The sequence below is a fragment of the Mustelus asterias genome, chromosome 13 (assembly GCF_964213995.1).
Source record: "Mustelus asterias chromosome 13, sMusAst1.hap1.1, whole genome shotgun sequence".
In the NCBI taxonomy this organism is placed as follows: domain Eukaryota; kingdom Metazoa; phylum Chordata; class Chondrichthyes; order Carcharhiniformes; family Triakidae; genus Mustelus; species Mustelus asterias.
In genome coordinates this window covers 5,300,087-5,324,134 of record NC_135813.1, presented here as the reverse complement: position 1 = coordinate 5,324,134, position 24,048 = coordinate 5,300,087, and the positions used below count along the sequence as shown (strand labels likewise).

Below are 24,048 nucleotides of genomic sequence, written 5' to 3'. Positions count from 1 at the left end.
CAGTGCAGAAAGAGGCCATTCGGCCCAAAGAGCCTGCACCAACAATAATCCCACTCGGGGCCCTATCCTCGTAACCCCATATATTTACCCTGCTAATCCCCCAACACTAAGGGGCAATTTAACATGGTCAATCAACCTAATCCGCACATCTTGAACTGTGAAAGGAAACCGGAGCACCCGGAGGAAACCCACACAGGCACGGGGGAGAACGTGCAAACTCCACACAGACGGTCACCCAAGGCTGGAATCAAAGCTGGATCCCTGGCTCTGTGAGGCAGCAGTGTTTGCCAGAGTGTCACACCACAGTCACTGCTACGTTGCCTGATGGTTTTTGGCTAGTTGCTTCATCCCACTAACTCTTGGCTATAATTTATTCTATGGAAAGATTCCAAGATTGCAAGCTATCCTATGTTATAATCAACACCTTTAACTTCCTGAACCATAGCTGCTTTGGGTTGTGCTGCTGTCATCCAGTACCATGGATGCTCCAATAAAACTTGCACTATTGTGTCTTTCAAGTGTTTTTAAAGTTCCTGGGAGGATTGGTTTCATTCCTTTTTAGGGAAGCCCTTCTTTCGAGCTGTCTATAAGAGCATAATTTGCTCTGTAAATTCAGTTTTCGAAAAGGAGAGATTCAGTAGGCAATTCAGAAGAAGCTCCTCTGCCCAAAGGATAGAACTTGCTACTTGAATGGCCTTTTCCTGTGCAGTAAATCAGTGTAACCAAAGCTCATGATCCTCATCAAACCATTGGAATTTTATCACCAAAATCATGTTGCTGCTTTTTACAGAATGACATCCTGGTCAAATTGCTGACATATTCTACTTGACCGTTCCATGTCCTGCTCTGTAACCTCAACCAGCCCCTCACCCCTCTGCGCTCCTCCAACTCTGGCCTCTTGGACATGCATCCCTGATTTTATTGCTCCACTATTAGTTGCCGTGCATCATTTGCTTTGGTCCCAAGCCCTGTGATCCCCTCGCTAGCCTCCTCTGCCTCCTCCCTCAATCCTTTAAGATGCTCATTGAAATCCACTTGCCTTGGTGTTGAATTTTGTTTGATAATGCTCCTGTGAAGTTCCGTGGAATGTTTTACGATGCTAAAGGCACTAAATAAACGCAAGTTACTGTGATGTGCCTGAAGAAGAACATTAATTGGCATCAATGGGAAATGCTTGACAGATGATTTGCATTCGGCTTTCAAAATGATTCTTTACTTTGTGAATGGGTAACTTGTCCAGTTCTGAAATTCATCCTTGGACTGGTCATGCCAGTCTTTTTTTGGTAGCTTTCGGTACTTTACTTCTAGTCAAAAAAGCCAATTCAAATCAAGTCCAATCACGGTCCCCACATGAGGGACAAACCAGATCCAAGCTGGCAAGACATTGCATCCCATCTTGGGCTCGATCAAAAAAGATCCAAGCTGACAGGATGAGGCATTGCACCCCCTCCCAGGTTTGATCTAACGCTTCATCTTAGCCAAAAGGCTGAGATGGCTTTGAAAAGTTACGTCAGGTAAAGCCTCGGTTTAATCTCTGGCTACCTTGATCCTTTACTCTACCCTAGCCTGGGCAAACCACCACCGCAGACGTCCGCACACCCCCAGTGCAATGGGCTAGCCTCGAGCCCTCCCTGGTCATGGTTAAAGGCACGGTTTCAGTTATAATCTCTTGTCCCCTCCCTCACAACTGTATTCCCAATCTTCGCCTCCATTTTGCACCTCTTCAGAGTGTGACTATGAATTTAGGAAGAGGCAGCTGAGAAAGAACAAAATGAAGACTCTCCCAGCAGACTAGCCAGTTGTGTGAGGACTTTGGAGCTAGCCACGGACTGGACATTTGGCCGTTGGAGGGGTGCATTGGTAATTGTGGAAGGGAATCGGACAGTAAATAAAGGGACAGGTGATTTATACACGAGAGAAAAACACATGGGACGGAGCTTTCCGTTTTGGCATGCCTGATTTTAAAAACCATACTGGCAGGAAAAGATGATGCAAGCATAAAATAATAAATCTGTCATCTTATTTGCAGAGAGGAAGTTCAGGAGAATTGTGTCCGTTGGAGGAAGAAATTTAATTTCATCTGCAAGATGAGTGCAAATCCAGCAACTGGCGTACTGGATCCTTGTATCTGCAGAGTATCTGTACGTAAGGTGAGTATTTGGAACTCAGGACTTCTGTCTCGGATGTTAAAAGTTATCTAGAGACCATGTTTTACTCTGAATTGTATGAATGTCTGTTTTGTGAAATGGTGCAACCACTGTGTGTTGCACAGTGCGCATATAAATGAATTTCAGACCAAGGCGAAGGACTGTGTCGCAAAACATTCTTTACCAGAGCAGGTTTTTTTCTTAGAATCATAGAATCCTACAGTGCAGAAGGGAGCCATTCAGCCCATCGAGTCTGCACCAATCACAATCCCACCCAGGCCCTATCCCCATAATCCCATGCATTTACCCTAGCTAGGCCCCCTGACACTAAGGGGCAATTTAGCATGGTCAATCCACCTAACCTGCACATCTTTGGACTGTGAGAGGAAACCGGAGCACCCGGAGGAAACCCCGCAGACACGGGGAGAATGTGCAAACTCCACACAGACAGTGACCCAAGCCGGGAATCGAACCCGGGTTCCTGGCGCTGTGAGGCAGCAGTGCTAACCACTGTGCCACCGTGCTGCCCCGTGCAAGGAATAAAAAAAATAAAGAAAATTCAACACACATTCCCGGTAAGAAATTATTTGGGGGAAGAGGAGGAGCAAACCATGTATTAGAAATTAACTAGCTGAAACACAACAGGGCAGCAGCAGTGCTAACCACTGTACTACCATGCTGCCCTTCCTGATTTGTTTTATTGTTTTCTTAGGGGAGAATTTCTAACCAGATGCAATTTTAATCCTAAACTTTACCGGAATACCCGTGTATTCATGGAGAAAGATTGTTCAGTTGATCGAGAAATATGGACAGTTTAATGCTGTCTCTTCTGTTCTTGAGGAGCCTGATTTTACAATGGCCCAGATTTTGCTGTATTAACAACTGAGGGGCTAATATCAGGGCAAGGATATTTAGGTGTAATTGTGTTTTAACAGCATAATTGATTACTGCAGAGCAGCTCGCTGGCATTTAAAAATAACTTTACAAGTGTGGAGTCTCATATCCTCAATGTTGGAGGTAGTTTTGGATTTTTTTAGTTTTGTTTTTTTCACTCTCCATTAATTCAGTCTTTATGCCCCCAGTCTTTATTTTGCTTCCTGCGCACAGATTTAAGTATAATTTGTATTTCCTATTTTTCACTTTTCCTATTTTGCAGTAGATGTCAAAGAGAATTCTTTAATCTTATTGGTTAGAGATCACCCTGGTGCTTTTCCTGTTGACATATATCCTCTGTAGGGAATGCTGCATTGGATCAGACGCAGGATTAGTAGAAATCTATGCTGACAAGCCCGTGACATGCCTCTGGACAACTGTCTACAAGGTGAATGGAGAAAGCTGTTCCCTTGTCCCTCATAGTAAAATTTGGACCATCCAAGAAAAGACGTGTCTGGGATAGATTTAGAGTCCCAGAGCTCTAAGGATTGTGTTCTAACAGCTGTTTCGCCCTGTTGTGTTTCAGCTAGTTAATTTCTAATACATGGCTTGCTCCTCCTCCACTTCCCCCAAAATATATTTCTTATTGGGAATGTGTGTTGAATTTTCTTTACTTTTTTTGGCTCCTTGCATGGGGTGGCACAGTGGTCCGCACTGCTGCCTCACAGCGCCAGGGACCCGGGTTCGATCCCCGAGCTCGGGTCACTGTCTGTGTGGAGTCTGCACGTTCTTCCCGTGTCTGCGTGGGTTTCCTCCGGGTGCTCCGGTTTCCTCCCACAAGATGTGCGGGTTAGGTGGATTGGCCATGCTAAATTGTCCTCTGGTGTCAGGGGGACTAACTAGGGTGAATGCATGGCATTATGGGGATAGGGCCTGGGTGTGATTGTGGTCGATGCAGACCTGATGGGCCGAATGGCCTCCTGCACTGCAGGATTCGATGAAAAGGAATGGCCAACTAAGTAAACTGAGTTGGGCACCACGTTGGACATTTTGGATTGTTGAAGTTGGAGGTAAATATTGTAAGTGGATTCATGAGTTTTCCTGATCCATTCAAGTTTCTGACCATATTTTTCTATTCCTTTTAAACACTCAAAGTTATCGTTCTATTCCAGAGATGCCGGCGTTGGACTGGAGTGGACGCAAGAAGTTTCACAACATCAGTTTAAAGTCCAACAGGTTTATGTGGAATCACGAGATTTCAGAGTATTGCTCCTTCATCAGGTGCATCATCTAATGAAGAAGCAGTGCTCTGAAAGCTCGTGATTCCAGATGAACCTGTTGGACTTTAAACTGGTGTTGTGAGACTTCTTACTGTTTCTATTCCTGACAGTTGTATATGCAGGGATAAGAAATTTCTGCCATTTAGCAGAATTTTGACTTTTAGATATGGGTATTCCACTCTCTTTTTATTTTGTTTCCAACCTACACCTCCCCTCATCCAACGTGCAGTGAAAGACAAGAGGGAAGAGTCTCGGCCTGGAAAATCTCTTGTCGGTGCTAGGCTTGGAATAGGACTCGGGCAGCTACCATTTAGCCTTGCATCAGCTCGGACCCAGCTGCTGTCACTCATCGCACCATAAGGGTGCTTCCTGCTGGCTGCTTGGTGGAGCCACAGGTTTGGCAGGCCTGGTGGGAGGGCAGGGGGAGGGAGTCGGCAATAGGATCTGCTGGGTGATGTGTGCGGAGTTTAGGGAGAGGAGCTACTGAGTAGAGTAGGTGGTAGCTATTGGGAAGAGGGGCTGCTGAGTGATGGAGGGGTGGTTGGGAAGGGGGTTGTTTTGTGGGTTTAGGGCAGAGGGGCTGATAGCTGTGTGTGTGCTTATACACTTTTTTGATTTATTAATTCACCGGGTGTGGGTGTCAGTGGCTAGACCACCGTTTATTACCCATCCCTAATTGCCCTTGAGAAGGTGGTGATGAACAGCCACCTTGAACTACAGCAGTGCGTGAATGTTACAACGCTGCTTTTATTGCTGTTTTTGCTGGTGTCTGGGCTCATGTTAATTTTCAAGAGTTTGTTTTTAATCTAAAGATAACATTTATCTAAAGATAAAAATTTTTTATCTCGTCTAAAGATGTGCAGGTTATCTTGATCGGCCATGTTAAATTGACCCTAGTGTCGGGGATTAGCAGGGTAACTGTGGGGTTGCCAGAGTGGGGCCTGGGTGGGCTTGTGGTCGGTGCAGAGACAATGGGCCGAATGGCCTCCTTCTGCACTGTGGGCATTCTATAATGGTGTAGCCGGCAAGGCTAGCATTTATTGCCCATCCCTATGAGAAGGTGGTGGTGAATTAAAATGGGGGCATGTTGGAAAATAGTTTGCCAAACACTGCCATAGACCTTGCTTCTCTTTCACATGTACATAATCCAGCAAGGTCATGTTCTGTCAGTAGTGCCTGTAATACAAGATGAAGCCCATACTAACTGCACTAAATGCTGAAAGACTGAGGTCATTTTGATTTGGTCAAATTCATTGGGTCGCAGTCTCTGTATAGAAGTTAAACAAAGGGATGATATTGTTTCTACCCACTTCATGTAGGTGGAATTGATAAGATTTCAAGTGACCGAGAAACATTTGCATTTCACTGCAGATCACAAGTACAATAATTGCATAATTCCTTGTCGCACAGGATTTTCAGACATTTTATGTCTTTAACCACTCTCAACCCTGATGTACCTTAATTGTTCATTCTGTAATCTATATAACAATATAATGGTTACAACAGTCCTATTCTTCCCGTCAACGTTTTTCAGATAGGGGCGTTGCAGAAATTGTTAGGAAATATACACTTTCCTTGTTTGAAGTATTTCGCGTAAAATTAAGTTGCAGTAAGAAGGGCAGCTCCTGGAGCTCCTTCAAGCACATGGCAGTGCACCAGAGTAAATTTTACATCTCCATCTGAGAGTCGCACGAATAGGGTTTGTGATTATAATTGTTGCTCCTTCCTGTTTTGCAGGAACTAAAAGGCGGAAAGACATTCTCAAAGGTAAGATCACATATCTATGTACAGAGAGTGACATGTATGCCACAGACTGAGCGTGAGATGTTGAGTTACGGGCTTCCCATAGCCAGGATGTTTGCATGATATGTGACTGAAATAAGTCATATGGGACGGCAGGTCTGTCATATGAGGCGACACTAAGTCGGTTAGGATTAATTCACTGGCGTTTAGAAGAGTGAGAGGGGATCTCATAGAAACTTATAAAATTCTGACAGGGTTAGACAGGGTAGATTCGGAAAGAATGTTCCTGATGGTGAAGGAGTCCAAAACTAGGGGTTATAGTTTGAGGATAAGGAGTAAACCTTTTAGAATTGAGGTGAGGAGAAATTTCTTCACCTCGAGGGTGGTGAATGTGTGCAATTCACCACCACAGAAAGTAGTTGAGGCCAAAACGTTGTCTGATTTCAAGAAGAAATTAGATATAGCTCTTGGGGCTAAAGGGATATGGGATGAAGGGGGGGATCAGGATATTGAATGTGATCATCAGCCATGATAAATAGCAGAGTGAGCTTGAAGGGCCGAATGACCTCTTCCTAGTTTCTCTGTAACATCTGTATCACTTGAGGTTAATATGTGAACACTGTATTTGGACAGGCGCTGTCCCTTGGACGATGTTAAGGTTCAAAAGTTGGCAAAATCCGGATTAAGATATTGATTAAATATAAATCTGTGGTAAAGCTGTGTATCTGAGCCAATGATCCTCAATTAACCAACACTGATTCAAAAGAAAACAGATGAGGTCATTCATCCCCTTCCTGTTTGTGGAATATAACTACGCAAGTTTATCTGCTTGCTTGCATTCACAGTAATCATATGTGAATTGCTTTGCAATGTATTTTCAGAATAATGATAAGCTTCGCTTAAATGCTTCTCTTTGTTTCCTCACCATCATGACGGTGTGTAATTAAGCAATGCAGTGGATTAGGAATATTGAACATGCTGTCACTGCCTTTATGCCAAGAATTGGAGCTCCTTGTAACTTGGCTGCTTTGCACTGCAAACTGAACATATGTTATATGTGCATGTATTTGTACGGGGGTATATTGGTGATCTGATAAAAACATTTTCCAGTGATGTTTGAGTATGACCTATTGTCCCTGAAAGGAATAAACTGGTCCCCTGGTCAATGCAGTGTTGATGTGGAGATGCCGGCGTTGGACTGGGGTAAACACAGTAAGAAGTCTAACAACACCAGGTTAAAGTCCAACAGGTTTATTTGGTAGCAAAAGCCACAGTGGCTTTTTTGGTGGCTTTTGCTACCAAATAAGCCTGTTGGACTTTAACCTGGTGTTGTTAGACTTCTTACAATGCAGTCTTCAACAGTGACGTAATTTTTCCTAAAGAGTCAACAGTATGTAGCAGTTACAGTTGCCATGGTGAAACTGCAAGTTGACAGTCAATGCGAATACGTATTTTACTTCCAGTATGACCTCAGTTGGTTAGTGGATACGTCCCAGATTTATCATTGGGATGTTATTAAAGGTCGTGTGGCTGCAAATAATGTTACACTCGCCATTAGGCAATAGTTTCCAATCTGTAAATGGTTGAAAAATAACAAAAAAAAGATTGCAGCGAGTAACAGGTCAGAAGGGCTGAATGGCCGCCTCCTGCTCCTATCCTCTATGTTTTTCTGTGTTGAAGCTTGGCTGGCTGTGTTGGTAGCACTGTGGTTAAAGGAGGGAAGGGTTCCTATCGTACGCAATGTTTCCATGCTGAACAAGCATTTTAACTTCAGTATTTTAAGATGTTGAATGTTCTGTGCCAGTCTAGACTGCATCTTCATTAACCCCAGATTTTTATGGTTTGTCTTGTTTTTTTTTTTAAACTTCTCAGATGTTCCATTCCCACACTTGTAACTTTTTTAAAAACACGCACAATCCTATTTTGCCATCCTTACTCTGTTGGTTTTCAGAGTCAGCTGCTCTCTGCAGCACGGTCCGCTCCAACTCACTCGTTGAATAGACGAGTTTTACTTCTGCCAGGCAGGGGGCATTCAGCAATGTCCTGGATCTGACACCTTGGCTCAAAAGTTGGCTAAATCAGGATTAAGATGCCAGCTAAATATCACTGTGTGGTAAAGCTGAGCTCCAGAACTCTTGTGCCGGAGCAACCCACTTGCCAACTTTAAGTTCACGAGCTTTGAAGATTCGGATCTAGAACAAGATGCCAGAACAGCAGTTTGACCAAATCGGGTGCTGGAAAATTGGATTAAAATGAGCAGCTAGCTTCTTTCCTCTTTCATGATTTTGATTGGATTTGATTTGGTTTATTATTGTCACATGTATTGATATACAGTGAAAAGCACTGTTTCTTGCGCGCTATACAGACAAAGCATACTGTTCATAGAGAAAGGAAAGGAGAGGGTGCAGAATGTAGTGTTACAGTCATAGCTAGGGTGTTGAGAAAGATCAGCTTAATACAAGGTAGGTCCATTCAAAAGTCTGACGGCAGCAGGGAAGAAGCTGTTCTTGAGTCGGTTGGTACGTGACCTCGGACTTTTGTATCTTTTTCCCGACGGAAGAAGATGGAAGAGAGAGTGTCCGGGGTGCGCGGGGTCCTTAATTATGCTGGCTGCTTTTCCGAGGCAGTGGGAAGTGTAGACAGAGTCAATGGATGGGAGGCTGAATGACTTCTTTCTGCGTGGTAACCTTTCTATGGTTGAATACCAGTTTGCCTTCTGATCAAAACTTTGGACAATGGAAGAGGTGTTTGGTTTCACAGACGTGTCAAATATTAACTGGGGATTATTTTCTGTAACGATTACATCGCTGTTTCGTCTTTTGAGCCCGCATCGATCGATGGAAGAGGACATTCGATCAGTTCACAATAATTCTGCATTGTGCCAGATCGAATGTACTAAACAACAAAGTCAAATCTCTTACTCCCAACCAAAATAATTTAAAAACCTCTCACTTTCTATTCCCCTTTTCAATTATCTTAAACCTTTTCTCGCTTTTCAACATTTTAGAAACATAGAAACTAGAAGCAGGAGGAGGCCATTTGGCCCTTCGAGCCTGCTCCGCCATTCATTTTGTTCATGGCTGATCATCAAATTCAATATCCTGCCCCCCCCCCCCTTCCTCCCATATCCCTTGATCCCTTTAGCCCCAAGAGCTCTATCTAATTTCTTCTTGAAATTTGACAACGTTTTGGCCTCAACTACTTTCTGTGGTAGTGAATTCCACACATTCACCACCCTCTGGGTGAAGAAATTCCTCTTCACCTCCGTTCTAAAAGTTTACCCCTTATCCTCAAACTATGAATCCTAGTTCTGGACTCCCCCACCATTGGGAACATTCTTTCTGAATCTATCCTGTGAGAATTTTATAAGTTTCTATGAGATCCCCTCTCACTCTTCTAAACTCCAGTGAATACAATCCTAACCGACTTGGTCTCTCCTCATATGACAGACCTGCCATCCCAGGAATCAGCCTGGTAAACCTTCGCTGTACTCCCTCTATTTTGCCTGCTTACCCTCTACACTATTTTCCAGAACATTAGCTCCAATGCTGCCTCCTGGATTAACTAACAGGAAGCACTGCTGGTATGTTGTTTCCATGCCTTTACATCCCACCCTTGGGAATGAGATAACCCAAAATCCCAATTGTGAGCGGATCAAGCCCATTGTACAATTGTATTCCGCATTCTTAGCATATTTTTGCCTTCAACCTCTCAATATTCTGACAAATTGCAAGGTTTCCTCCCAGCGCTTGCATGTCAAGTTTGAACGTCAGTTGTTGAATCTTTCTCCATTGGATTGTGCTTGTTTCTTTTGAATGGCTAGAGACTGCCTCTAAGTTTAAAATTTATTTATTAGTCACATGTTACATTAACACTGCACTGAAGTTACTGTGAAAATCCCCTAATCACCACACTCCGGCGCCTGTTTGGGTACACTGAGGGAGAATTTAGCACAGCCAATGCACCTAACCAGCACATCTTTCAGACTATGGGAGGAAACCGGAGCACCCGGAGGAAACCCACGCAGACGCAGGGAGAATGTGCAGACTCTGCACAGACAGTGACCCAAGCCGGGAATTGAACCCGGGTCCCTGGCACTGTGAGGCAGCAGTGCTAACCGCTGTGTCACCATGAATCTAAGATGGAAATAATTGTGCAGCCAGTGATTACTACCCCCCTCTCCTTACAAATTTAAATGTCAAGAAGCCACTTGACTTTAGTCTGTGCCAATGTCTGGACATTGACAGAACTATTGAGCAACTTCTGTGTCATGCTGAAACGAATGCCATTCTTGTGCCTATATGGTGCTCTTTCTGTGTGCTTCTGTCCATCTCTAATGACTAGGCATGTGCCTCACACAGGGAGTATGAAATTTATGTTGCCTTTCCTGCAGTTGATAAAGCAATGCTTTCACAAGTGGCAAGAAAAATGCTGACGTCTTGTACTAGTTTGAGAAAATCTGTGAAAGCTTGAATTGTCCTTTTACATTGTGAGTTAAGAGGGAGCTAGATTTTCTAAAACAGTATTTACTGCTCTCTCATAATAGGTTCAGAAGAGACTGGCACAATGAGTCGCTTGTTTCAAACTGAAATAACCTCCTAAACAGAAGTGCATTGTCTAAATTAGTCAGTCTAATCAGCAGTGTTAACAAGGGTATGCAATTAAACCTCTTTAGTGGCAAACACCTGCTTGTAGAACTGGGATAACCCATTAACTGGTATGTGCTGCCTCAGGACATTATACAGATGGTGATTCTTTTAAAAGTAATGAGAACAGAATCTCCTCTGTGGATAATTTAAAGAAAGCATATCACTTTACTATAATCACAATTATTTAGCCTTGCTGTGTTAATGTTCAAGTATATATTTTTCTCTCTTTATTCTTTCATGGGATGGGAATGTCACTGACAATGTGAACATTCTGTTGCCCATCCCCAATTGACCTTGAACTAAGCAGCTTAATGGGGCATTTCAGAGGGTAGTTAAGAGTCAACCACATTGCTGTGGGTCTGGAATCACATGTAGGCCAGACCGAGTGAGGACGTAGAAATATAGAAGATAGGAGGAGGCCATTTGGCCCTTCGAGCCTGCTCTGCCATTCATCACGATCATGGCTGATCGTCCAACTCAATAGCCTAATCCTGCTTTCTCCCCATAACCTTTGATTCCATTCGCTCCGCGTGCTATATCTAGCCGCCTCTTGAATACATTCAATGTTTTGGCATCAAATACTTCCTGTGGTAATGAATTCCACAGGCTCACCACTCTTTGGGTGAAAGAATGTCGTCTCATCTCCGTCCTAAATGGTCTACCCCGAATCCTCAGACTGTGACCCCTGGTTTTGGACTCCCCCCACCACCGGGAACATCCTCCCTGCATCTACCCTGTCGAGTCCTGTTAGAATTTTATAAGTCTCTATGAGATCCCCCCTCATTCGTCTGAACTCCAGCGAAAATGATCCTAACCTAGTCAATCTCTCCTCATACATCAGTCCCGCCATCCCGGGAATTGAGATTTCTTTCTCTGTCAGACATTAGTGAACCAGATGGGCTTCTGTGACAATTAACAGTGGTTTCATGATCACCATTACTGAGACTGGATTTTTAATCAACTGAATTTAAATTCCACCATCTTCCAACAGGATTTGAACCTGTGTATTGAGCAAACTACTTGACTTGGGATGGCTTGAAGGTCAGGACCTCCTGGATCCGAAGCTGGTCTTGAAGCTTTGCAAATGTCATCTTTCCTTTCTGAGTAAACTGTATTAGTTTTCAAGTTTTGTGCTAATATTTCCCATAACCATGACTCTGAAGTTTTGCCTCTCTTCACAATGGACAGCAGGGAGTAGCGATTGGGGTCTTGGAGGAGTGGGGAGGGGAATCTTACTAAGATGCGAACAATCTGGGCTACATGTGTGACAGTAAACTGCTCCTTTTTCCAGCTTATAATCCAGCATCTTTCGTTGCACCAAATCCCACTTACCTTGCTACAGTTTTCCATAATGCGACTGTAGTCTGTGTTGGGGGTGGGGGTGGGGGGGGGGCGGGATGCAAGAGAGAGAGGCATGGGGGGGTGGTGAAAAATGATCAAGCGGCAGATGCTTGACAGCTAGTAAAGAATTGATCACTCCAAATGACCTGCTTTGACCTACATGAATGCTTGTGGTGTTCAGCACAGTGCAGATCAATTTAATAATAATGTCTATCGATATTATATATGAAATGTCCTCTGTTCCAAAAATATTGACACATCCTGACTGTATATATAACGTACGGCCTGAATATTTGTTTTAGGCGACAACCGGTCTTCTCTATTGAAAAATCTAGCTGATATTCTTCAGTATAAGACACCAGCCACTCACCACGCTAATTAGGCAAACCATGGGATAGGTCACCTTCACCAGCGCTCTTGCTTCATTCCAATTTTCAAAATATTTTGTGAAACCACATTTATTTTGTTGATGTGTTGATGCCTTTTAAGCATAGAAACAGGAGCTGGAATAGGCCATTCAGCCCTTCGAGCCTGCTCCGTCAAACAAAGAACAACAAACAAAGAACAAAGAACAATACAGCACAGGAACAGGCCCTTCGGCCCTCCAAGCCCACGCCGCTCCCTGGTCCAAACTCGACCATTCTTTTGTATCCCTCCATTCCCACTCTGTTCATGTGGCTATCTAGATAAGTCTTAAACGTTCCCAGTGTGTCCGCCTCCACCACCTTGCCCGGCAGCGCATTCCAGGCCCCCACCACCCTCTGTAAAATACTTCCTTCTGATATCCGTGTTAAACCCCCCCCCCCTCACCTTGAACCTATGACCCCTCATGTACGTCACCACCGACCTGGGAAAAAGCTTTGACAAAGGGTCATCTGGACTCGAAACGTCAGCTCTTTTCTCTCCTTACAGATGCTGCCAGACCCGCTGAGATTTTTCAGTGTTTTCTCTTTTGATTTCAGATTCCAGCATCCACAGTAATTTGCTTTTATTCTTCATTGAGGGAATCGGTAGAGAGACAGAGAGGAGTAGGGAGGAAATTCCAGAGTTTAGGACCTAGGGAAGTCAGGGCTTTGCCACCAGTGATGGAGTGATTAAAATTGGAGATGTTCATAAGTCCTGAATTAGATAAGTGGCAAAACTTGGAGGCTTGTGGGGCTTGAGGAGATTACAAAGGTGTGGAGGGACAAGACAATGAAGAGGTTGAATGTAAGGGTAAGAATTTTCATGTTGTTGGTTCCTGCCATTGTAGATTAGTAAGCACATGTGACAAGGTGATTAGAACTTGGTTTCAGTTAAGACACTGGCAGCAAAGTTTGGTTTGGATGAGCCTCCCAAGTTTGCTGGAGGGCAAGATGTAGGTTAGCAGCCAGGAATGTATTGTAATGGCTAAGTCCAGCGGTATCCGAGGTATGAATGAATATCTAAGCTCATCTGCAGGTTGAAAGAAACAAAGTCTGGAAATGTTACGGAGCTGGAAATGGGTGGTCTGTGCCGGTGATCAGAAGCTCATCTCTCGTTCAAATACAACAAGATTTCAAAGAGTCTGGTTCAGACAGTGTTGATGTGGAGATGCTGGCGTTGGACTGGGGTAAACACAGTAAGAAGTTTAACAACACCAGGTTAAAGTCCAACAGGTTTATTTGGTAGCAAAAGCCACACAAGCTTTCGGAGCTCCGAAAGCTTGTGTGGCTTTTGCTACCAAATAAACCTGTTGGACTTTAACCTGGTGTTGTTAAACTTCTTACTGTGTCAGACAGTGTTGCCAGAAAAATGGGATGGAATTGATAACTGGGAACAGTGTGGAGGGGAATAAGTACGGCTTCATTCATCACAATATGGAGAAAATTTCTGGTCACCAGAATGGATATCAGATAAAGAGTCTGAGAGTTTGGGAACAGTGGGGGAGTCGAGAGAGGTATTGGTAAGGTAGAGCTGGGTGTCGTCAGTGTACAGGTGGAAAGCAATGCTCTCATTTGGGATGATGTGACAAAGCATGTCGGTAAGAAAAGGAAAGATCCTCAGGAACACCAGAGGTAACAGAGGAATTGGCTACATGTGGGTAAGAATGGAACCACATGAGAACAGTCACAGCAAGGAGAGGATGGTGCAGTAAACTGTGTGAAAGGGTGCAGAAAGGTTGAAAAGGATGAGGAGGGGACAGTTCACCATTGTCACAGTCACACAGGATGTCATTTGCACCTTTGATATGAACCTATTTGGTTCTGTGGCAGGGACTGAAACCTAATTGGACAGATTCACTCGTGGAGTTCCGGGAAAGATGGGCATGAATTTGGGATGTAACAACGCATTCGGGCTGAACGGCCAGGAAGTGTTGCAATCTCGGGTTGAGCGAGGTGGTGGTGAGAGAGAACAAGCTGTCATAAACATTTGTGTGGAAGTTGACACTTTCCACATGTACATTGACAGCACTCAGCTGGAAAATGGGTTTCTTTTAAACTTCTGTCAATGATTGTGATCTCCATTTTCTGTCGACAGTTTCTGGAATACCTGCCGCTTTTTGTGGTTCAGTGTAGCTTTAAAGTGCATAGGTCACCTTTCTCTGTTGTCATGCTTAGCCAGTCCTGCATGTTCAGTTTATTTTAATGGTTTTTAGCCACTGCCGCATAAGCATTGTTTCACTGTACTCTCTGGGTAAGTCGTGCATGATTGTGTAGATATCTATGCAATGAGATTTCTCTGCCGATGCAGCTTTCTTGGGGGCCAGGAATGAGTGTGTGTACACAGAATATAAAGTTGAGCTTAATTCTTTACATCAAATTTGTTGTCTAAAATAATAAAGACCTAGACATTTCTGTGTTCATGTGTGTTCCACAGGCACTGGCCCCAGTTACTCTGCTAACTTTCTTTCTTAAATTTAATTTTGTTTTTCCCCCCACTTCCAGCTCGGGTTCGCTGACCTCAACTTAGCGGAGTTTGCAGGTTCAGGCTCCACTGCACGCTGCTGTTTGTTGGAGGGTTATGATACAAAGAATACTCGACAGGACAACTCTATCCTTAAGGTACTGTTGGCGAGTGAGAAGATCCTGAGGTTTAATTTTCTTTTTAAATGAGATGTAAAACTAAAGCCGTATCTACTTCCTCGTGTGGATGTTAAGAACACTTGAAAAATCCTGTATATTATGTGAACAGGGGTAAGAGAATTCTTCTGTTCTCCAGTTAATGTTAAATTAACAAAAACCAGCTCCCTTATTAATAACACAGAGAATAACTGGGCATACTCCTGTGTGGCAGCGCCTGAAGAGGAGGGAACAGTTGATTGATGGAATCTTCTCTTGAAATACGAGCCAGGTTTTGGAGCATATACAGGTGCTGACCCTGCTCTGATTGTCAGGGTGTCTGTCCAGGAGATATTCTAATTAAGAAACTACGGTAGTACAGTTAGCACAGTGCCAGGGAGCCGGGTTCGATTCCCGGTTTGGGTCACTGTCGGTGTGGAGTTTGCACATTCTCCCCGTGTCTGCGTGGGTTTCCTCCAGGTGCTCCAGTTTCCTCCCACAGTCCGAAAGAGATGCTGGTTGGGTCAATTGGTCATGATAAATTCTCCCTCAGTGTACCTGAAGAGGCGTCGGATTGTAACTTCACAGTAAGTTCATTGCAGTGTGAATGTCAGCCTACTTGTGATTAATAAATAAATAAACCTCTGGGCCTGCTGCCCAATTCAGGGTGGCGGATGGGCATCCGAGGCTGCAGATCCAATCAGTGGACTTGCATCCTTGGAAGGACAGCATCCCATCCCAAGAGGTGGACACTTGGGGAGGGAGAATGTAAGCCCTCCTTGATCTGACCTTCTCACAGGTTAAATTTCAATTAAGTAAGTGATGACCACAACTGTAAGGTTACCCCTGTAGAAGTGTTCATGCCACCTCCTGCTACCTGTCAAGCTTGCCCCTCAGTGGGGCGGGGGAGGGGGGGCCTGTCTACCAGCAGTGTGCCCAGTTAGCCCACACATGGACGTTTAATTATGCAGATTAGATCGACTATCTAGCTGGCCCAGCATGCATTTCTGTAAACTTTCCCTCCAATTTCAGGTTGGCGACCTTTCGTCAGTTCTTGGAGCTGAACCGGAACTCAGTTTCTCTCTCCTCAGATGTGACTTGACCTGCTGAATATTTACAGCATTTTCTGTTTCTATTTTAGATTTTTCACAGATTATTTTTCTTGGTGGGACCCAGTGATCGCTTGTTGTGTTTGCCTCTGCAACAACATCGACCGCACTTCAGAAATAAATATCTTTTTTGGCTGTGAAAGACAAGCTTAAACTATGAGAGACAAGATTATGTTTAAGTTTATTTATTAGTGTCACAAGTAAGGCTTACACTAACATGACAATGAAGTTACTGTGAAAATCCCCTCGTCGCCACACTCCGGTGCCTGTTCGGGTACACTGAGGGAGAATTTAACATGGTCAATGCACCCTAACCAGCACGTCTTTCAAACTGTGGGAGGAAACCGGAGCACCCAGAGGAAACCCACACAGACACAGAGAACATGCAAACTCCAGACAGACAGTGACCCAAGGCCCGGCATTGAACCCGAGTCCCTGGCACTGTGAGCAGCAGTGCTAACCACTGTGCCACCGTGCTGCCCATAGACTGTATATAGGTTTATAAATGCAGGGTCTCCTTTTATAGGTAATTAGCCAAAACCTAGCATTCACTTGATGGATGTTAGCCATTGCTGTAATTCTCAAGAAATTGCTTCATTTTGTTTGAAAGCTAAGGGTTGCACTAATGCTTTCATGAAACTCCACCTATTTTTGTTTTTAAATGACTCGCTGCAGATGGTTTACTGTGTGGAGCGTGTACTGCAGACCCACTGATAATATACTGCAGTGTAGTCAGCTACAGATCTCCATGCCACCATCAGAATACAAGCAACATGCCTTCAAATTTGCAAAGATACTATCAAAATAATGGAGAGTAGGCGTTTGAAGTAATTACAGGGTTGCGATGTTATCTTTGGAATTTAGATGACTTCTAACCTTTTGGTTTGAGCTTCTCTGAACCCTGGATGCAATCGCTGCCTTGTAATGATTTAACTTTCCGTGATTTAATTTTATGGAAATTTCCCCTGGCTTCTCACAACTACTTTAAAAGCACAGTCTCACAACACCAGGTTATAAAGTCCAACAGGTTTATTTGGTATCACAAGCTTTCGGAGCCTTGCTCCTTCCTCAGTTGACTCACCTGGTGCGGTGAGACATTTTACTCTGCCGACCCCAGTCCAACGCCGGCATCTCCACATCATGACTTTAAAAGCTGTAATGGATTTTTGCTGTTATGTCTTGTCCAATTTCTTAAAAAAACATTTTCTCTTCACAGGTCACCATTGGCATGCAACTGTTGTCAGGAGATCCTTGTTTCAAAACGTAAGTGTTTCAGCAATGATTGCCGTAGCTTTGCTTATGAATTCAATTCCGTACGGTTACAGCTTTCTCAATGCAGATAATTACAGCAGCCTGACTTGTATTTTTCTGGTGCGCTGACGTGGTTTAAAGACAGTTATGCTTCCTCCATACTTTATTTCCTTGTTCTCAAAAGTAACTCATTGCTCTATCAGATGGATTATTCCAAAAATCAACAATGGTTTCATGGTCATCAGTAGATTCTTAATTCCAGATATTTTTTATTCCATTCAAATTCCACCATCTGCTGATTGGAACCCGGGTCCCCAGAACGTTAGCTGAGTTTCTGGATTAATAGTCTAGAGATAATACCACTAGGCCATCGCCTCCCCCATCGAAGCCTAAACGTTGTGTGATTTCAAGGAGAAATTAGATATAGCTCTTGGGGCTAAAGGTATGTTTCTTTTATTTCGAGCTTTAGGCTGGTTTAAGTGTCCCTTGGGTCTTGGTGCTGGGTTAGCCAGCAGAGTAAATGCTTCCACACAAATCTAGTTCCAAGCATCCGCTTCTTCGCTTTGCGTTTACCACCCGCTCAGCTGTCAAATGCTGATGCCAGGTTTGTCGGCAGCCTGACTCCATCAGATGGAACAGAATGTGCTGGGAGGCCAGTAGAAAGCTGTCTCATGTCTCCTGTCCCCGTCTGGATGCTGGAAGAAGGCAGCTGCAGAAAGTGGCAGAGAAAGATTTACTCCTTTCCATTCCGGTATAGCATTGACGAGTTAAAATTAGGAATCACGGAATCATAGAATCCCAACAATGCAGAAGGCGGCCATTTGGCCCATCGAGTCTGTACCGAACACAAACCCACCCAGGTCCCATCCCCACAATCCCACTCATTTACCCTAGCTAGTGTCCCTGACACTAAGGGGCAATTTAGCGCGGCCAATCAACCTGACCTGCACATCTTTTCCAGAGGAAACCGGAGCACCCGGAGGAAGCCCACGCAGACACGGGGAGAACGTGCAAACGCCACACAGACAGTGACCCAAGCCGGGAATCGAACCCAGGCCCCAGGTGCGGTCAGGCAGCAGTGCTAACCACTGTGCTGCCCAGGAACTTTGAGCATTGGTCCTATAAAGTACATTTTTAAAAAGTATTAATAATGTAGTTTAATGGTGGGAGGGCTCTTTTAAAGGAGTGTTTTAGAAACATAGAAAATAGAAACAGGAGGAGGCCATTCAGCCCTTCGAGCCTGTTCCGCCATTCATTTTGATCACGGCTGATCATCAAATTCAATATCCTGATCCCTCCCCTTCCCCCCCATATCCCTTGATCCCTTTAGCCCCAAGAGCTATATCTAATTTCTTCTTGAAATCACACAACGTTTTGGCCTCAGTGGGGAGGTGATGGCCGAGTGGTATTATCACTAGACTGTTAATCCAGAAACTCAGCTAATGTTCTGCGGACCCGGGTTCGAATCCCGCCATGGCAGATGGTGGAATTTGAATTGAATAAAAAATATCTGGAATTAAGAATCTACTGATGACAATGAAACCATTGTTGATTTTTGGAAAAACCCATCTGGTTCACTAACGTCCTTTAGGGAAGGAAATCTGCCGTCCTTACCTGGTCTGGCCTACATGTGACTCCAGAGCCACAGCAATGTGGTTGACTCTCAACTGCCCTCGGAAACTAGGGATGGGCAATAAATGCTGGCCAGCCACTGACACCCATGTCCCACGAATTAATTTTTAAAAAAATCTTTCCGTGGCCGTGAATTCCACAGATTCGCGACTTTCTGGGTGAAGAAATTTCTCCTCACTGCGGTCCTAAAACGTTTACCCCCTTATCCTCAAACTATGACCCCTTAGTTCTGGACTCCCCCACCATTGGGAACACACTTTCTGAATCTACCCTGTCTAAAACCCTGTTGGAATTTAAGTGAAGGATTCTGAATGACAATGCAGTTGGAGTTTGACAATATAGCTCACTGACCACCTCCCTCCAAATAAAAAACTGAAGTAATAAACTTGCTAAAATGTGTCAGCACCTGGTGACGTTGTGTAAGCTGGTTGAAGTAAAGTTTATTTATTAGTCACAAGTAAGGCTTATATTAACACTGCAATGAAGTTACTGTGGAATTTTCCTAGTTGCCACACTCTGGCACTTGTTCGGGTCAATGCACCTAACCAGCACGTCTTTCAGACTGGGAGGAAACCGGAGCACCCGGAGGAAACCCACGCAGACACGGGGAGAACGTGCAGACACCGCACAGACAGTGACCCAAGCGGGGAATCGAACCTGGGTCCCTGGTGCTGTGAGGCAGCAGCGCTAACCACTGTGCCGCCGTGTCGCCCCACTGGTAACTGTGTGGAAACAATAAAATGGTTCTGAAAAGTTTGAAAATGATTTTACTTAAGCGCTTAAAAATGCTAAAGACGGTTCTGTTGTCTGGGCAAAGCAATGAAACAGTGCCAGATGGTGGTTCGTCCGAGTGTCGTGGAATGTGTTGTGGACGGGTCCAATTTGTTTCAGTTGCTGAGCAATTGAAACTGTGAAGTAACTCTCTTATCCGCTGTGAAATCTTTCCACGTTCGGAGTTTCTAAAAATGGAATGCCTTGTTTCCTCTGGGATCCATATTAAACTTTATTTCATACCAGGTTGGATTTTGACTCTCCATACATTACAAGGCAACAGTTTATCAGTTATTTTTAAACGTTTTGCAGGGAGCAGTTGCTTATTTCAGCAGAAAAGGCATTTGTGAGATCTGTATAAAGGGAATGCGAGCAAAAGACCCCAATCTGCATGGATTTTGGTGGCTGGACGGTGGGGCTGTGAATTGGATTTAAATGCGTCTTAGGTTTGTTGCTGTTTAAAGTGGCAGATGCTAAATCTGGCTCTTCAGGGTTTATTGTGTGTCTGTGGTAGATTAATTCATTCTTTTTGGGGTTGGGGCAGAGAGATTCTGAAATGCTTTGCAATCTGACTGTCTTAAACTCTCCTACGTGGGGAACTTGCTGTGTGGGTTCTTGCTTTCCAAAAATAACCAATAAGTTCAGTGAAGCTGCAGGTTAGTTATTCTGAATACCAGTGTCGACATCCTACAGTGGAATAATGATTAATTAAGCTTGTCTTTTAAAGAATAAGTTTTAATCTCAGCTTCTCCTGTACTATTAAGGATAATGCTCTGGTCAGACCCCATTTGGAGTATTGTGAGCAGTTTTGGGGCCTCATATCTCAGGAAGGATGTGATGGCTGTGGAAAGGGTCCAGAGGAGGTTCACAAGAATGATCCCTGGACTGAAGAGCTTGTCGTATGAGGAACGGTTGAGGACTCTGGGTCTGTACTTGTTGGAGTTTAGAAGGATGAGGGGGGATTTTATTGAAACTCTCAGAATACTGCGAGGCCTGGATAGAGTGGACGTGGAGAGGATGTTTCCACTAGTAGGAAAAACTAGAACCAGAGGGCACAACCTCAGGCTAAAGGGACGATCCTTTAAAACCGAGATGAGGAGGAATTTCTTCAACCAGGGAGTGGTGAATCTATGGAACTCTTTGCCGCAGAAGGCCGTGGAGGTCAGGTCATCGAGTGTCTTTAAGACAGCAATAGATAGGTTCTTGATTAATAAGGGGATCCGGGGTTATGGGGAAAAGGCAGGAGAATGGGGATGAGAAAAATATCAGCCATGATTGAATGGCAGAGCAGACTCGATGGGCCGAGTGGCCTACTTCTGCTCCTATGTCTTATGGTCTTATTAACTTTGGCAAATACTTTGCTATTGACGGAATATTTTTGAGGCAGTGAGCTGATTACATAGCAGAGGTTACTGTTAAGTTTCAGCAATGTGGTTGATTCTTAACTGCCCTCTGAAATGGCCACTCAATTGCTAAGATGGCAGCTCACCACCACCTTCTTGAGGACACAGGATGGGCAATAAATACCAGCCTTGACACAGATGTCCAATGAATAAAGCAAGTTGCTTTGTCTGAAAGTAGAATTGACCTCCCAGAGGATATTTCAATGGTTTCATAGCTATAGTTTTGTGTGGATTCATATTCCTTACCAAGTAACTCCTTCCAGCAATTGTCTTGTGATTAATAAACTTTTTCCAAGAATATTGATGGTGGCACAGTGTGTAAGGGATGGTTCCAAATACAGATTCCAGCAAGGAAAGGCAATGAAATGTGATAGGAAGCATTTCTTGGTAGGGTTTTGCCAGTGAAGTTTGTAAGGAGTCAAGAATCTATTACTGCTGCACTGTGCGATGGATTAACCTCTGACATCACTCTCTGGTTAAATGCACGCTCAATAAATTGAACAATAGCTGGTTGACATCCAACCAGTGGTGTCGGGTGACATTTTTCAGATATGTATGTACAGCAATTGTCCAGATAATGAACTGAATACTAAAAATACACTTCAGTATTTGTCTTGTTGGCATAGTGATACCAGTGAAATGCAGTTGGGCCGGACTAACTGAACTGGATCAGCTGTGCTTCAGTGCTGTACTAGCCATATACATAACTGTCCGGCTGGAGTATTTGGGAAAAGTTACATTTTTTGCTTATTGACATTATCCTTTCAGTCTATGGAAATTGTGAAGAACTGAATCAATTCTGTGATTACTTTTGCACCAAAAATTAACACATCATTCCAAATTCTCAGTAAAGTTGCCAATAACTTTGAACTAGGAAGACTGTTCTGAAGGAAGCTGGTTCTTAATATGATTAGGTTTAAGGATTTCCCCCTCCATCCTTTTTAAATATTTGAGACAATTTTTAAATAAATTTAATTTGTCAGGAATATATCCCCACACACCTCTCAGTTTTTGCATTTTCTCTTCTCTTTGGTTGATTCCAGTAATATCCCATGTCTCCCTGGACTATTCACTGATTATTTTAGTGATCCACGCGCAGGTTGTGTTGTAAAGTGATAAAGAAAATGTTTAATTTACATCAGAATCCATTAGTTGTCACCACTTATTAATATTAATGTCTCGGTTCGCTCCATCTCATGAAACTCCTGCGTTTTGATGACCGACTATTCCATTGGTAAACAAGGCCTTGTCTGGATAGCCATTCCACCTGTCAGCTTGGGTAACTGAGTTTGGCAGCCATTCCTCTTGCTCCTGGTTAGTGCTTGTTGACCCGGTGCAGATGGAAAGCGAGGATAGTGCTAATGTGTTTGGTGCAGTGTTGCACAGAACAGCAGAATCGCCCTCGTGAATCACTGGGAGGTGTCCACCCTTTCTTATAAGATGAATTAGCAGAATTAGGCCATTTGGCCCATCGAGTCTGCCCCGTATTCCATTTCTGCCCCTCTTTATTGCAACCCTGAGTCACCCACCATACTGTGACCAATAGCACATTGGAAGGAGACATTATCCTGTGTTGTGTGGACATCATCTTCAATGTCTTCCCTCTCTCTTTTCTCTCTTTCTCTTTTATCTCTCTCTCCCTTTCTCTCTCTCTCTCTCTCCCTTTCTCTCTCTCTCTCTCCCTTTCTCTCTCTCTCTCTCCCTTTCTCTCTCCCTTTCTCTCTCCCTTTCTCTCTCCCTTTCTCTCTCCCTTTCTCTCTCCCTTTCTCTCTCCCTTTCTCTCTCTCTCTCTCCTTTCTCTCTCTCCCTTTCTTTCTCTCTCTCTCTCCCTTTCTCTCTCTCTCCCTTTCTCTCTCTCTCCCTTTCTCTCTCTCTCCCTTTCTCTCTCTCTCTCCCTTTCTCTCTCTCTCCCTTTCTCTCTCTCTCTCTCCCTTTCTCTCTCTCTCTCTCCCTTTCTCTCTCTCTCTCTCCCTTTCTCTCTCACTCCCTTTCTCTCTCTCTCCCTTTCTCTCTCTCTCCCTTTCTCTCTCTCTCCCTTTCTCTCTCTCTCCCTTTCTCTCTCTCTCCCTTTCTCTCTCTCTCCCTTTCTCTCTCTCTCCCTTTCTCTCTCTCTCCCTTTCTCTCTCTCTCTCCCTTTCTCTCTCTCTCTCTTTCTCTCTTCTCTCTCTCTCCCTTTCTCTCTCTCTCTCCCTTTCTCTCTCTCTCTCCCTTTCTCTCTCTCTCTCCCTTTCTCTCTCTCTCTCCCTTTTCTCTCTCTCTCTCTCCCTTTCTCTCTCTCTCTCCCTTTCTCTCTCTCTCTCCCTTTCTCTCTCTCTCCCTTTCTCTCTCTCCCTTTCTCTCTCTCCCTTTCTCTCTCTCCCTTTCTTCTCCCTCTCCCCCCCTTTCTCCCTCTCCCCCCCTTTCTCCCTCTCCCCCCCTTTCTCCCTCTCCCCCTTTCTCCCTCTCCCCCCCTTTCCCCTCCTCTCCCCTCCCCCCTTTCTCCCTCCCCCCCTTTCTCCCTCTCCCCCCCTTTCTCCCTCTCCCCCCCTTTCTCCCTCTCCCCCCCTTTCTCCCTCTCCCCCCCTTTCTCCCTCTCCCCCCCTTTCTCCCTCTCCCCCCCTTTCTCCCTCTCCCCCCCCCTTTCTCCCTCTCCCCCCCCCTTTCTCCCTCTCCCCCCCCTTTCTCCCTCTCCCCCCCTTCTCCCTCTCCCCCCCCTTCTCCCTCTCCCCCCCTTTCTCCCTCTCCCCCCCCTTTCTCCCTCTCCCCCCCCCTTTCTCCCTCTCCCCCCCCTTTCTCCCTCTCCCCCCCCCCTTTCTCCCTCTCCCCCCCCCTTTCTCCCTCTCCCCCCCC

At 44.6% G+C, this 24,048-nt stretch overlaps 1 protein-coding gene and 1 long non-coding RNA gene across 4 annotated transcripts in view; both read left to right on the top strand.

Moving 5' to 3' along the window:
* LOC144502391 (uncharacterized) overlaps positions 1-24,048 on the top strand; it is a 680,705-nt gene that overhangs the window by 137,504 nt on the left and 519,153 nt on the right. The window lies entirely within an intron of this gene.
* Positions 1-24,048, top strand: part of LOC144502384 (early estrogen-induced gene 1 protein-like) — a 125,896-nt gene that overhangs the window by 70,613 nt on the left and 31,235 nt on the right. For both annotated transcript variants that reach the window (XM_078226247.1, XM_078226246.1), the window contains exons 2-5: positions 2,030-2,150; positions 6,038-6,067; positions 14,940-15,056; positions 17,379-17,425. In XM_078226247.1, coding sequence (XP_078082373.1) covers positions 2,030-2,150; positions 6,038-6,067; positions 14,940-15,056; positions 17,379-17,425 — 315 coding nt within the window. The remainder of the gene's footprint in view (positions 1-2,029; positions 2,151-6,037; positions 6,068-14,939; positions 15,057-17,378; positions 17,426-24,048) is intronic.